The 12,882-nt window shown below is 58.9% G+C and overlaps 1 protein-coding gene across 1 annotated transcript in view; it reads right to left on the reverse strand.

Annotated features, from left to right (window-relative positions):
* Window positions 1-12,882, reverse strand: part of CLPB (ClpB family mitochondrial disaggregase) — a 71,987-nt gene that overhangs the window by 49,675 nt on the left and 9,430 nt on the right. The window contains exon 3 of the mRNA XM_069881723.1: window positions 9,399-9,485. Coding sequence (XP_069737824.1) covers window positions 9,399-9,485 — 87 coding nt within the window. The remainder of the gene's footprint in view (window positions 1-9,398; window positions 9,486-12,882) is intronic.

The raw sequence follows: 12,882 nt of genomic DNA on the forward strand, positions 1-12,882 counted from the left end.
ACGATCCTACAGGTCCCCGACTCCACAATCCACGATCCTACAGGTCCCTCACTCCACAATCCACGATCCTACAGGTCCCTCACTCCACAATCCACGATCCTACAGGTCCCCGACTCCACAATCCACGATCCTACAGGTCCCCGACTCCACAATCCACGATCCTACAGGTCCCTCACTCCACAATCCACGATCCTACAGGTCCCTCACTCCACAATCCACGATCCTACAGGTCCCTCACTCCACAATCCACGATCCTACAGGTCCCCGACTCCACAATCCACGATCCTACAGGTCCCTCACTCCACAATCCACGATCCTACAGGTCCCTCACTCCACAATCCACGATCCTACAGGTCCCCGACTCCACAATCCACGATCCTACAGGTCCCCGACTCCACAATCCACGATCCTACAGGTCCCCGACTCCACAATCCACGATCCTACAGGTCCCTCACTCCACAATCCACGATCCTACAGGTCCCTCACTCCACAATCCACGATCCTACAGGTCCCTCACTCCACAATCCACGATCCTACAGGTCCCTCACTCCACAATCCATGATCCTACAGGTCCCTCACTCCACAATCCATGATCCTACAGGTCCCCGACTCCACAATCCACGATCCTACAGGTCCCCGACTCCACAATCCACGATCCTACAGGTCCCCGACTCCACAATCCACGATCCTACAGGTCCCTCACTCCACAATCCACGATCCTACAGGTCCCCGACTCCACAATCCACGATCCTACAGGTCCCCGACTCCACAATCCACGATCCTACAGGTCCCCGACTCCACAATCCATGATCCTACAGGTCCCTCACTCCACAATCCATGATCCTACAGGTCCCTCACTCCACAATCCACGATCCTACAGGTCCCTCACTCCACAATCCACGATCCTACAGGTCCCTCACTCCACAATCCATGATCCTACAGGTCCCTCACTCCACAATCCACGATCCTACAGGTCCCCGACTCCACAATCCACGATCCTACAGGTCCCCGACTCCACAATCCATGATCCTACAGGTCCCTCACTCCACAATCCACGATCCTACAGGTCCCCGACTCCACAATCCACGATCCTACAGGTCCCCGACTCCACAATCCACGATCCTACAGGTCCCTCACTCCACAATCCATGATCCTACAGGTCCCCGACTCCACAATCCACGATCCTACAGGTCCCCGACTCCACAATCCACGATCCTACAGGTCCCTCACTCCACAATCCATGATCCTACAGGTCCCTCACTCCACAATCCACGATCCTACAGGTCCCTCACGCCACAATCCACGATCCTACAGGTCCCTCACTCCACAATCCATGATCCTACAGGTCCCCGACTCCACAATCCACGATCCTACAGGTCCCTCACTCCACAATCCACGATCCTACAGGTCCCCGACTGCACAATCCACGATCCTACAGGTCCCCGACTCCACAATCCACGATCCTACAGATCCCTCACTCCACAATCCACGATCCTACAGGTCCCCGACTCCACAATCCACGATCCTACAGGTCCCCGACTCCACAATCCACGATCCTACAGGTCCCTCACTCCACAATCCACGATCCTACAGGTCCCCGACTCCACAATCCATGATCCTCCAGGTCCCTCACTCCACAATCCACGATCCTACAGGTCCCCGACTCCACAATCCACGATCCTACAGGTCCCTCACTCCACAATCCACGATCCTACAGGTCCCTCACTCCACAATCCACGATCCTACAGGTCCCCGACTCCACAATCCACGATCCTACAGGTCCCTCACTCCACAATCCATGATCCTACAGGTCCCTCACTCCACAATCCATGATCCTCCAGGTCCCTCACTCCACAATCCACGATCCTACAGGTCCCTCACTCCACAATCCACGATCCTACAGGTCCCCGACTCCACAATCCACGATCCTACAGGTCCCTCACTCCACAATCCATGATCCTACAGGTCCCTCACTCCACAATCCACGATCCTACAGGTCCCTCACTCCACAATCCACGATCCTACAGGTCCCTCACTCCACAATCCACGATCCTACAGGTCCCCGACTCCACAATCCACGATCCTACAGGTCCCTCACTCCACAATCCACGATCCTACAGGTCCCCGACTCCACAATCCACGATCCTACAGGTCCCCGACTCCACAATCCATGATCCTACAGGTCCCCGACTCCACAATCCACGATCCTACAGGTCCCTCACTCCACAATCCACGATCCTACAGGTCCCTCACTCCACAATCCACGATCCTACAGGTCCCTCACTCCACAATCCACGATCCTACAGGTCCCTCACTCCACAATCCACGATCCTACAGGTCCCTCACTCCACAATCCATGATCCTACAGGTCCCTCACTCCACAATCCATGATCCTACAGGTCCCCGACTCCACAATCCACGATCCTACAGGTCCCTCACTCCACAATCCACGATCCTACAGGTCCCCGACTCCACAATCCATGATCCTACAGGTCCCTCACTCCACAATCCACGATCCTACAGGTCCCCGACTCCACAATCCACGATCCTACAGGTCCCTCACTCCACAATCCACGATCCTACAGGTCCCCGACTCCACAATCCACGATCCTACAGGTCCCCGACTCCACAATCCACGATCCTACAGGTCCCTCACTCCACAATCCACGATCCTACAGGTCCCTCACTCCACAATCCACGATCCTACAGGTCCCCGACTCCACAATCCATGATCCTACAGGTCCCTCACTCCACAATCCACGATCCTCCAGGTCCCTCACTCCACAATCCATGATCCTACAGGTCCCCGACTCCACAATCCATGATCCTACAGGTCCCTCACTCCACAATCCACGATCCTCCAGGTCCCTCACTCCACAATCCACGATCCTCCAGGTCCCTCACTCCACAATCCACGACCCTACAGGTCCCTCACTCCACAATCCATGATCCTCCAGGTCCCTGACTCCACAATTTATGGTTCTACAGCTCCTCGAGTTTTGCTCCCGATCCCACACGACCCCAGAGAGGAATCGGATTTCTCCCCGAGAGGAGCTCCGAGCTGCTTCATTCTTCGTTCTCGTTGCCGCGTCCCCCCTTCCCCTGACAGCTCGCGAGTTAACGAGCCGGGGAAGGTTCATTGGAGGTGACAGGGGGACACCTGACAGAGGGACACGTGGCCGCGGGCTGCGGCTTGTCACGTCTCGTTTGGAATCGCGCTTAACTCCTCTCTCGCTCGGCCCCGGAACCCAATTAGCTCAATACAAGGTGGTCACGGGGCTTCTCGAAGCAGAACCACCTCCTTGCTGCCACCGTTTGCTCTTCATAAAGGAACTTTCAGGGAGTGAAGGACCCGGCTGGAAGCCTGGAGGGCTTCCCACCACCTCATCCACAGCCCTGGACCCACTGGATCTGACCCACCAACCGTGACCGGGGAATCACGGAAGGGGTTGGATTGGAAGGACCTCAAAGCCCAGAGAGTTCCATGGTGGCACCTCCCGCTGGATCAGGGGCTCCAAGCTGCATCCAATGTGGCCTTGAACCCCTCCAGGGATGGAGCAGCCACCACGGATCAGGCCAACCTGGCCCAGGGCCTCCCAACCTTCTCAGGAGAACATTTCTCTCTAAGGTCTCATCTCAATCTCCCCTCTTGAAGCTTCAAAACCGTTCCCCTCGTCCCATCCCTGCTCTCCCTGGTCCAGAGCTTCTCCCCAGCTTCCCTGGAGCCCTTTTCCCTGCTGGCAGCTGCTCTAAGGTCTCCATGGAGCCTTCTCTTCTCCAGGCTGGACAACCCCAACTCTCCAGCCTGTCCTACAGGAGGTTGTCCAGCCCTTGGATGACCTACCAGTAGAATGATGGAATCACCAGGTTGGAAAAGACCCATCGGATCATGGAGTCCAACCCTTCCCATCCATCCCTAACCCGTGCCCCTCAGCACCTCGTCCACCCGGCCCTCAAACCCCTCCAGGAAGGTGATTCCACCACCTCCCTGAGAAGATTCCACCAGCTCCCAGTGACCTTTTCCATGAGGAATTTCCATCCTGAACTTCTCCTGGTGGAGCTTGAGGCCATTCCCTCTCGTCCTGTCCCCTGGCCCTTGGGAGAAGAGCCCAGCTCCCTCCTCTCCACAACCTCCTCTCAGGGAGTTGGAGACAGCAACGAGGTCTCCCCTCAGCCTCCTCTTCTCCAGGCTGAACCCCCCCAGGTTCCTCACATGCTCCTCTTCTTCTCCAGCCCCTTCCCCAGCTCCGTTCCCTTCTCCAGACGTTCTCCAGCCCCTCGAGGTCTTTCTTGGAGTGAAGGACCCAGCACTGACCCCAGGATTCGAGGTTGGGTCTCCCCAGAGGGAGAAGAACCTCCCTGGCCCTGCTGGCCACGCCGGGGCTGCTCCAAGCCAAGATGCCCTTGGCCTCCTTGGCCCCCTGGGCCCTGCTGGATCCTGTTCAACCAACCCCCCCAGGTCCTTCTCCTCCAGCCAGACTCCTCCTAGTCTGGAGCTGCCCAGGGTTGTTGTGCCCCAAGGGCAGGACGCGGCGTTTGGCCTCGTTAACCCTCATCCCGTTGCTCTCAGCCCATGGATCCAACCAGCAGAGCAGAAACGCTGGATGCAGAGAGGTGTGTGACGTTGAGCGAGAGGTGACTATGTCCGAACTGCTCTGCTCTCTCAGTTAACGACCCTCTACATGGAGAAGAAACACTGGGTTCCCTCCGAGAAAGACCTTGAGGGGCTGGAGAACGTCTGGAGAAGGAAACGGAGCTGGGAAGGGGCTGGAGAACCAGGGTGGTGGGAGCTGAGGGACCTGGGCTTGAGTCTGGAGAAGAGGAGGCTGAGGGGAGACCTCCTCGCTCTCCAGAAAGGAGGTTGTGGGGAGGTGGGTGGTGGTGTCTTCTCCCCAGGAAGACGGGATGAGTTGGGAGCCTCACGTCGCTCCAGGGGAGGCTGAGGTTGGATCTTGGGAGAAGTTCCTTCACGGGAAGAGCAGTGAAGCCCTCTCGGAGCTCCAGTCCAGGATTCGAAACCTGGACTCAGTTGGCACCCTGGGGTTGGGTTGATGGTGGGTCTTGGATGAGCTTGAAGGCCTCCTCCAACCTCAACGATTCCAGCATCTCCTCAGCTTTTAGGAGAGGTGGAAAGCTCCGGTTCGACGCGCACGGAGAGCCAGGAGGGACTCAGAGATCCGAGGAGACGTCGTGCGCATCCAGCCGCCGTCTCCCATCAACCTTTTCAATGTCCCCTCCTGCTTCTGGGACCTGGTGTCCCCTCCAGGCACTCGTGAAGCAGCCAGACGGTTCCTGGAATCCATCGATCGATCTCGGACCCAGCCAATTTGCGGCTAATGGGACATTGAAGGAAATTAGCCTTCAGGAGACCCGAACGGAGTCAAAGTCAACGTCAACTGAGAGTCGCAAAACGCGGTTTGGCAATCCAGGCCCCGGGTCGAGCTCCCAGAACCACAGAATCAGCTTCGAAAAGACCTTCCAGACCATCCAGTTGGACGGGCACCTCCCCGGGGCCACCCGAGCCCCGTCCCCGAGGTCACAACCACGCGGCTTTTGAACCTTCCAGGGATGGAGACGCCACCAGCGCCCTGGGCGGCCTCCGCTGGGGCTTCACGACCCTTTCCACGAAGGAACTTCTCCCAAAGCCCCAGTGCAAACCGCTCCCAGCACGGCTTGAGGCCGCTTCTTCTCACCCCGTGGTGGGAAACGGACTTAACTCCAGCTGGAGGCCAGTGACAAGTGGGGGCCCCAGGGCTCCACGGCGGCTCCGGCGTGTTCCATGTCTTTATCGACGACCTGGGTGAAGGCACCGAGGGCGCCCTGAGCCAGTTGGGAGATGACACTGAGCTGGGTGGATCTGCTGGAGGGTTTGAGGGTCTCCAGAGGGATCTGAACAGGCTGGATCCGTGGGCTGAGACCAACGGGATGAGGTTTGACCAGGACCTTGGGGCACAACAACCCTGAGCAGCTCCAGACTAGGAGAAGTCTGGCTGGAAACTGCCTGGAGGAGAAGGACCTGGGGGTGTTGGTTGAACAGGAGCCAGCAGGGCCCAGGGGGCCAAGGAGGCCAAGGGCATCTTGGCTTGGAGCAGCCCCGGCGTGGCCAGCAGGGCCAGGGAGGTTCTTCTCCCTCTGGGGAGACCCAACCTCGAATCCTGGGGTCAGTGCTGGGTCCTTCACTCCAAGAAAGACCTCGAGAGGCTGGAGCGAGTCCAGAGAAGGGAACGGAGCTGGGAAGGGGCTGGAGAAGAAGCCTGAGGGCCCTGGGGGTGTTTAGCCTGGAGAAGAGGAGGCTGAGGGGAGACCTCATTGCTCTCTGCAACTCCCTGAGAGGAGGTTGTGGAGAGGAGGGAGCTGGGCTCTTCTCCCAAGGGCCAGGGGACAGGACGAGAGGGAACGGCCTCAAGCTCCACTGGAGCTCCAACTAGACACCAGAGAGAAATTCCTCATGGAAAAGGTCACTGGGAGCTGGTGGAATCTGCCCAGGGAGGGGGTTGAGTCCCCTTCCTGGAGGGGTTTAAGGGCCGGGTGGACGAGGTGCTGAGGGACACGGGTTAGGGATGGATGGGAACGGTTGGACTCCATGATCTGATGGGTCCTTTCCAACCTGGTGATTCCATGATTCTAGGATTCTACAGTTCTTTGATTCTATGATCCTATGACTCAATGAGTCTTTGATTTGATGATTCTATGACTCCATGAGTCTATGATTCTACGAGGCTATGACTCTACAATTCTACAATTCAATGATTCTATGAGTCTATGATTCTCTAATTCTACAATTTGATGATTCTACAAGTCTATGACTCTACAATTCCATGGTTCAATGATTCATTGAGTCTATAATTCTATGATTCCATGATTCTATGAGTCTGTGATTCTCTAATTGTACGATTTGATGACTCTATGATTCTACAATTCGATGATTCTATGAGTCTATGATTCTACAATTTGATGATTCTACGAGTCTATGACTCTACGATTCTACGATTCGATGATTCTACGATTTGATGATTCTACGATTTGATGATTCCATGAGTCTATGATTCTATAATTCCACAATTTGATGATTTGATGACCCTACGACTCTACAATTTGATGATTCTACGAGTCTATGACCCTACGATTCTACGATTCGATGATTCTACGAGTCTATAACTCCACGATTCCGCGATTCGATGATCCTACGAGTCTACGATTTGCTAATTGTCACCTGGAGCCCGGCTCAGCCCCGGCCTCCGAGCTCCGTTTCCAGCCTGGATCTTCCCGTCCGCATCCCCACCCGATTTTGTCGCTGCAATTACCCTACCGTGACGAGCTTTTCTCCCTGTCCCCTCGGCCCCCGCCCCCGGGGCAGCCCCCGTTCTGCTCCAACGCCCGCCGGGAATGGTCCGTGGGCCTCGCCCTCCGGCGCTGGAGCTTTGTCCTCCTCCAGAGGTGGGAGGTTGGGCGGCGGCGGGCGGCGAGCAAACACGGGGCCCCCCAGCCCCGTTGGGGACATCAAAGTTGAGCAAACAACCCCGAGCGGACGGCCCCGAGGAGCTCGCGAGGGGGGTCACGGCTCCCAGCAGCTCCCGGCGTCCATCAAAGTTGACGCCACCCACGAACTGGGCCCGGGGAGGGCGACGGCGGCTCCTGAGAGCGGATCTCGCGCCTTTGTCTTCGCTTCCAGCTCGTGTTTTCTCAACTCATTAAAGGGTTTGGGGTTTTTTTTCCTATTTCTTTTTTAACTTATGAACTTGCGGCTGAAGCCGCCGGCCCCGAGAGGTTGGGACATCAAAGCCTCGCGCGTCCGTCTGTCCCGTGGTCGCAAAAATTGGATTTCTCTTTTTTTTTGTTTGACTCTTAAACACAAAAAAAAGAAGCCACCGACCCCTAATTGAATTTCGTTGTAGACCGAAGCTGTTTACAAGAGGGTCTCAAAGGTTACGAGGAGCCCCCCAGCCCCTCGTCCTCGTCGGCCTTCTGGCTCCCAAAGACGGGCCGTGAGGAGCCGAGCCCGGGCCCTGCGGCCGGAGAAGCTCCTGTGGGAGAGGGTTGGATGGTGGGGACTTGGCTTGGGGACCTCAAGGGGATCCCGAGGCGAGGGACGCCTCCAAAGGCAAAATGGGAGTGATGCTGCGGAGAAAGGGGTCTGCAGAGGGGTTGGGAGAAGATGGATCCATGGCTGGAGGGCTCAGGGGGTCTAGAGAGGGAGCTGGATCCATGGCTGGAGGGCAGGAGGAGCTAGAGAGGGAGCTGGATCCATGGCTGGAGGGCAGGAGGAGCTAGAGAGGGATCTGGATCCATGGCTGGAGGGCAGGAGGAGCTAGAGAGGGATCTGGATCCATGGCTGGAGGGCAGGAGGAGCTAGAGAGGGATCTGGATCCATGGCTGGAGGGCAGGAGGAGCCAGAGAGGGATCTGGATCCATGGCTGGAGGGCAGGAGGATCTGCAGAGGGATCTGGATCCATGGCTGGAGGGCAGGAGGAGCTAGAGAGGGAGCTGGATCCATGGCTGGAGGGCAGGAGGAGCTAGAGAGGGATCTGGATCCATGGCTGGAGGGCAGGAGGAGCTAGAGAGGGAGCTGGATCCATGGCTGGAGGGCAGGAGGAGCTAGAGAGGGATCTGGATCCATGGCTGGAGGGCAGGAGGATCTAGAGAGGGATCTGGATCCATGGCTGGAGGGCAGGAGGATCTAGAGAGGGATCTGGATCCATGGCTGGAGGGCAGGAGGATCTGCAGAGGGAGCTGGATCCATGGCTGGAGGGCAGGGAGGATCCCTCACTCCAAGAAAGACCTTGAGGGGTTGGAGAACATCTGGGAAAGGGAATGGAGATGAGAAGGGGCTGGAGAACAAGGGAAACAACCAAAGGAGCTGGAAGGTTTGGTCTGGAGAAGAGGAGGCCGAGGGGAGACCTCATCGCTCCCCGCAGCTCCTGGAAAGGAGGTTGTGGTGAGGAGGGTGCTGGGCTCTTCTCCCAAGGGATGGATGAGAGGAAACAGCCTCCAGTTGAGGTTTAGATTGGATCTTGGGAGAAGTTCCTTCATGGAAAGGGGTGTGAAGCCCTGGTTGAAGCTGCCTGGGGCGGTTGGTGGTGTCTCCATCCCTGGAGAGGTTTAAAACCCACGTGGCCATGGCCGTGGGGCCAGGGTTGAGTGGCCACAGTTGGGTTGGGTTGAGGGTTCAATTGGACGAGCTTGGAGATCTTCTCCAACCATCATGATTCCACAAGTCCCCGACTCTAATTTAGGAGCCACCTCGGGGTCCGTGGAGCCTCCGTCTCCCCTAACGGAAACCTCCCTCCCGTTTAGCTCCCCGACACGTTCCAAACCAGCTCAAGATTTTTTATGGAAAGAGCCTCCAGGAGGTCCATGTGGTGGACATACCCGTGAGGTGAAGATGGAGAGAGAGCTACCTGGAGTTGCGGGCGATGGCGGCCACCATGAGGGGAGTCCAGCCCAGCCTGTGCCTCGCGTTGACGTCGGCTCCTTCCTGCAGCAACCTGGACACGAGAGAGAGAGACCCCGTCAGGAGGGTGAAGAAGGAGCAACCTTCTTCATGGAATCAGGGAATCACCAGGTTGGAAAAGACCCATCAGATCATGGAGTCCAACCATTCCCATCCATCCCCAACCCGTGTCCCTCAGCACCTCGGCCACCCGGCCCTCAAACCCCTCCAGGAAGGGGACTCGACCCCCTCCCTGGGCAGATTCCACCAGCTCCCAGTGACCTTTTCCATGAGAAATTTCCATCCTGACCCTCCCCTGGTGGAGCTTGAGGCCGTTCCCTCTCGTCCTGTCCCCTGGCCCTTGGGAGAAGAGCCCAGCTCCCTCCTCTCCACAACCTCCTCTCAGGGAGTTGGAGAGAGCAACGAGGTCTCCCCTCAGCCTCCTCTTCTCCAGGATGAACCCCCCCAGGTTCCTCACAGGCTCCTCTTCTTCTCCAGCCCCTTCCCCAGCTCCGTTCCCTTCTCCAGACGTTCTCCAGCCCCTCAAGGTCTTTCTTGGAGTGAAGGACCCAGCACTGACCCCAGGATTCGAGGTTGGGTCTCCCCAGAGGGAGAAGAACCTCCCTGGCCCTGCTGGCCACGCCGGGGCTGCTCCAAGCCAAGATGCCCTTGGCCTCCTTGGCCCCCTGGGCCCCTGCTGGCTCCTGTTCAACCAACCGTCAACTCAACAAGGAACCCTCCAAGGGTGGAGACGCCACCAGCACCCTGGGAAGGACCTGCCAGGGCTTCCCAACCCTTTCCCTGAAGGAACTTCTCCCAAGATCCAACCTCAACCTCCCCTGGAGCAGCTTGAGGCTGTTTCCTCTTGTCCATCCCATGTTCCTAGGGAGGAGACACCAACCCACCTCCCCACAACCTCCTTTCCAGGAGCTGTGGAGAGCGACGAGGTCTCCCCACAGCCTCCTCATCTTCTCCAGACCAAATCCAGCTCCTTTAGTCCTTTCCCTGGTTCTCCAGCCCCTTCCCAGCTCCGTTCCCTTCTCCAGACGTTCTCCAGCCCCTCAAGGTCTTTCTTGGAGTGAAGGACTCAGAACTGACCCCAGGATTCGAGCTGTGGCCTCACCAGGAGGACAATCCCGTCCCAGCTCCTGCTGGCCACCCCAGGGCTGCTCCAAGCCAGGTGTTGGTTGCCTCCTTGGCCACCTGGGCCACCGCTGGATCACGTTTGGCTGCTCTAACCCAACATCTCCAGGTCCTTCTCCTCCAGGGACCTTTCCAGCTGCTCTTCTCCGAGCCTGGAGCTCCACAGGGTTGTGGCGGCCCAAGTGTAGGACCTGGCGCTTGGCCTGGTGGGACCTGGGGGTGGCCTGGGGGGGCCTGGTGGGACATGGAGCTCCTGGGGGGACACGGGGACCTCCTGGGGGGACACTGGAAGATCCTGGTGGGACATGGGGAGCTCCTGGGGGGACACGGGGAGCTCCTGAGGGGACACGGGGAGCTCCTGGGGGGACAGAGGGAGCTCCTGGGGGGACACAGGGAGCTCCTAGTGCGACATGGAACTCCTGGGGGGACAGAGGGAGCTCCTGGGGGGACACAGGGAGCTCCTGGGGGGACATGGGGAGGTCCTGGGGGGACATGGACCTCCTGGTGGGACACCGGGAGCTCCTGGTGGGACATGGAGCTCCTGGGGGGACAGAGGGAGCTCCTGGGGGGACACGGGGAGCTCCTGGGGGGACATGGAGTTCCTGGGGGGACATGGGGAGCTCCTGGGGGGACACTGGAAGATCCTGGGGGGACATGGAGCTCCTGGGGGGACATAGGGACCTCCTAGGGGGCACGGGGAGCTCCTGGGGGGACACTGGTTGCTCCTGGTGGGACATGGAGCTCCTGGTGGGACAGAGGGAGCTCCTGGGGGGACACGGGGAGCTCCTGGTGGACACAGGGAGCTCCTGGGGGGACGCAGGAGCTCCAGGAGGTTCCTGGCTGGCAGGTGCCGGCAGATAACCATCTCCGGAGCTCAGCTGAGGAGCAACCAACCATCCCAGGGCCTCCGAGGAGCTCCAGGAGGTGCCTGGCTGGCAGGTGCCGGCAGATAACCATCTCCCGGGTCGGCTCGGCAGCCGGAGGGGTTTCTGCTCTCACAAAAGGCATCAAGAAGGTGTCTGAGGGGCAGCCGAGGCCGCGAGGTGGTCACAGGTGACGTTGCCTGAAGGAGAAATCCACCCCCAGGCTCCATCTGGCGCCTCCAGGAGCAACGTTGGATGGAAAACCCACCGGCCGGTGGCTGGGGAAGCTTCACCCCGGCTTCTCCACAAGCCAAGAGGAGCCACGGCATGAACCGACCCCCCCATGTCCTCCTCTCCTCTTGGGGGGCTTCAAGGAACCCTTCCACCATCACCGGGACGTCCCGCTGCCTCTCAATCTCCTCAAAAAGTGGCGCGGAAGGACGCGCAAGTTGTTCCTGGAGGGTTTTTCTTTCCTACTTCCTTGGGGGTTTGAAGGTCCACGGCCACTGCCACCGTGGGCCCTCCGGGTGACGGCAGGGGAGGTGAGGAATGGGTTGGAAGGGACCTCAAAGCCACCCAGATCCACGAGCAGGGACGCCTCCCGCTGGATCAGGGGCTCCAAGCTCCATCCAACGTGGCCTTCAACCCCTCCAGGGATGGAGCAGCCACCACTGCTCTGGGAAACCTGGGCCAGGGCCTCCAAACCCTCCCAGGAGAACGTTTCTCCTCAAGATCTCACCTCAATCTCCCCTCTAGAAGCTCCAAACGGGTCCCTCGTCCCATCCCTGCCCTCCCTCATCCAGCAGAAGCTTCCCTGGAGCCCCTTTCCCTGCTGGAAGCTGCTCCAAGGTCTCCCTGGAGCCTTCTCTTCTCCAGGATGGACACCCCCAACTCTCCAGCCTGTCCTACAGGAGGTTCTCCAGCCCTCCCATCATCTCCGGGGCCTCCTCCGGCCTCGCTCCAGCAGCTCCGTGTCCTCCCTGTGCCGAGGGCTCCAGAGCTGGACACGGGCTCCAGGGTTGGTCCCACCAGAGGAGCAGAGGGGACAATCCCCTCCCTGGTCCTGCTGCTCCCCCGGCTTTGGACGCAGCCCAGGACACGGTTGGAGCTCCCGGGGCCTTCTCCTCGGAGCTGCTCCCAGCCCCTTCCCCACCAACCTGGATCGGGGTTTGGGGCTCCTGGAGACCCCAAGGATTGACCTCCCGCAGCAGGACAAGCCGCGAGAGTTGGGGTTCTTCATCGTGGGGAGGAGAAGGCTCCGAGGAGCCCTTGGAGCAGCTCCCCGACCCTGAGGGGGCTCCCGGAGAGCTGGGGAGGGGCTGTTCCCACGGGCTGGTGGGGCTGGGACTGGGGGAACGGGGACAAACTGGGGAGGGGTTAGGCCGGACACCAGGAGGAGCTTCTCACCGCGAGGGTGGGGAGACCCTGGACCAGGTTGTCCAGGGA

Source organism: Phaenicophaeus curvirostris, unplaced genomic scaffold, assembly GCF_032191515.1.
Source record: "Phaenicophaeus curvirostris isolate KB17595 unplaced genomic scaffold, BPBGC_Pcur_1.0 scaffold_59, whole genome shotgun sequence".
NCBI classification, from domain to species: Eukaryota; Metazoa; Chordata; class Aves; order Cuculiformes; family Cuculidae; genus Phaenicophaeus; species Phaenicophaeus curvirostris.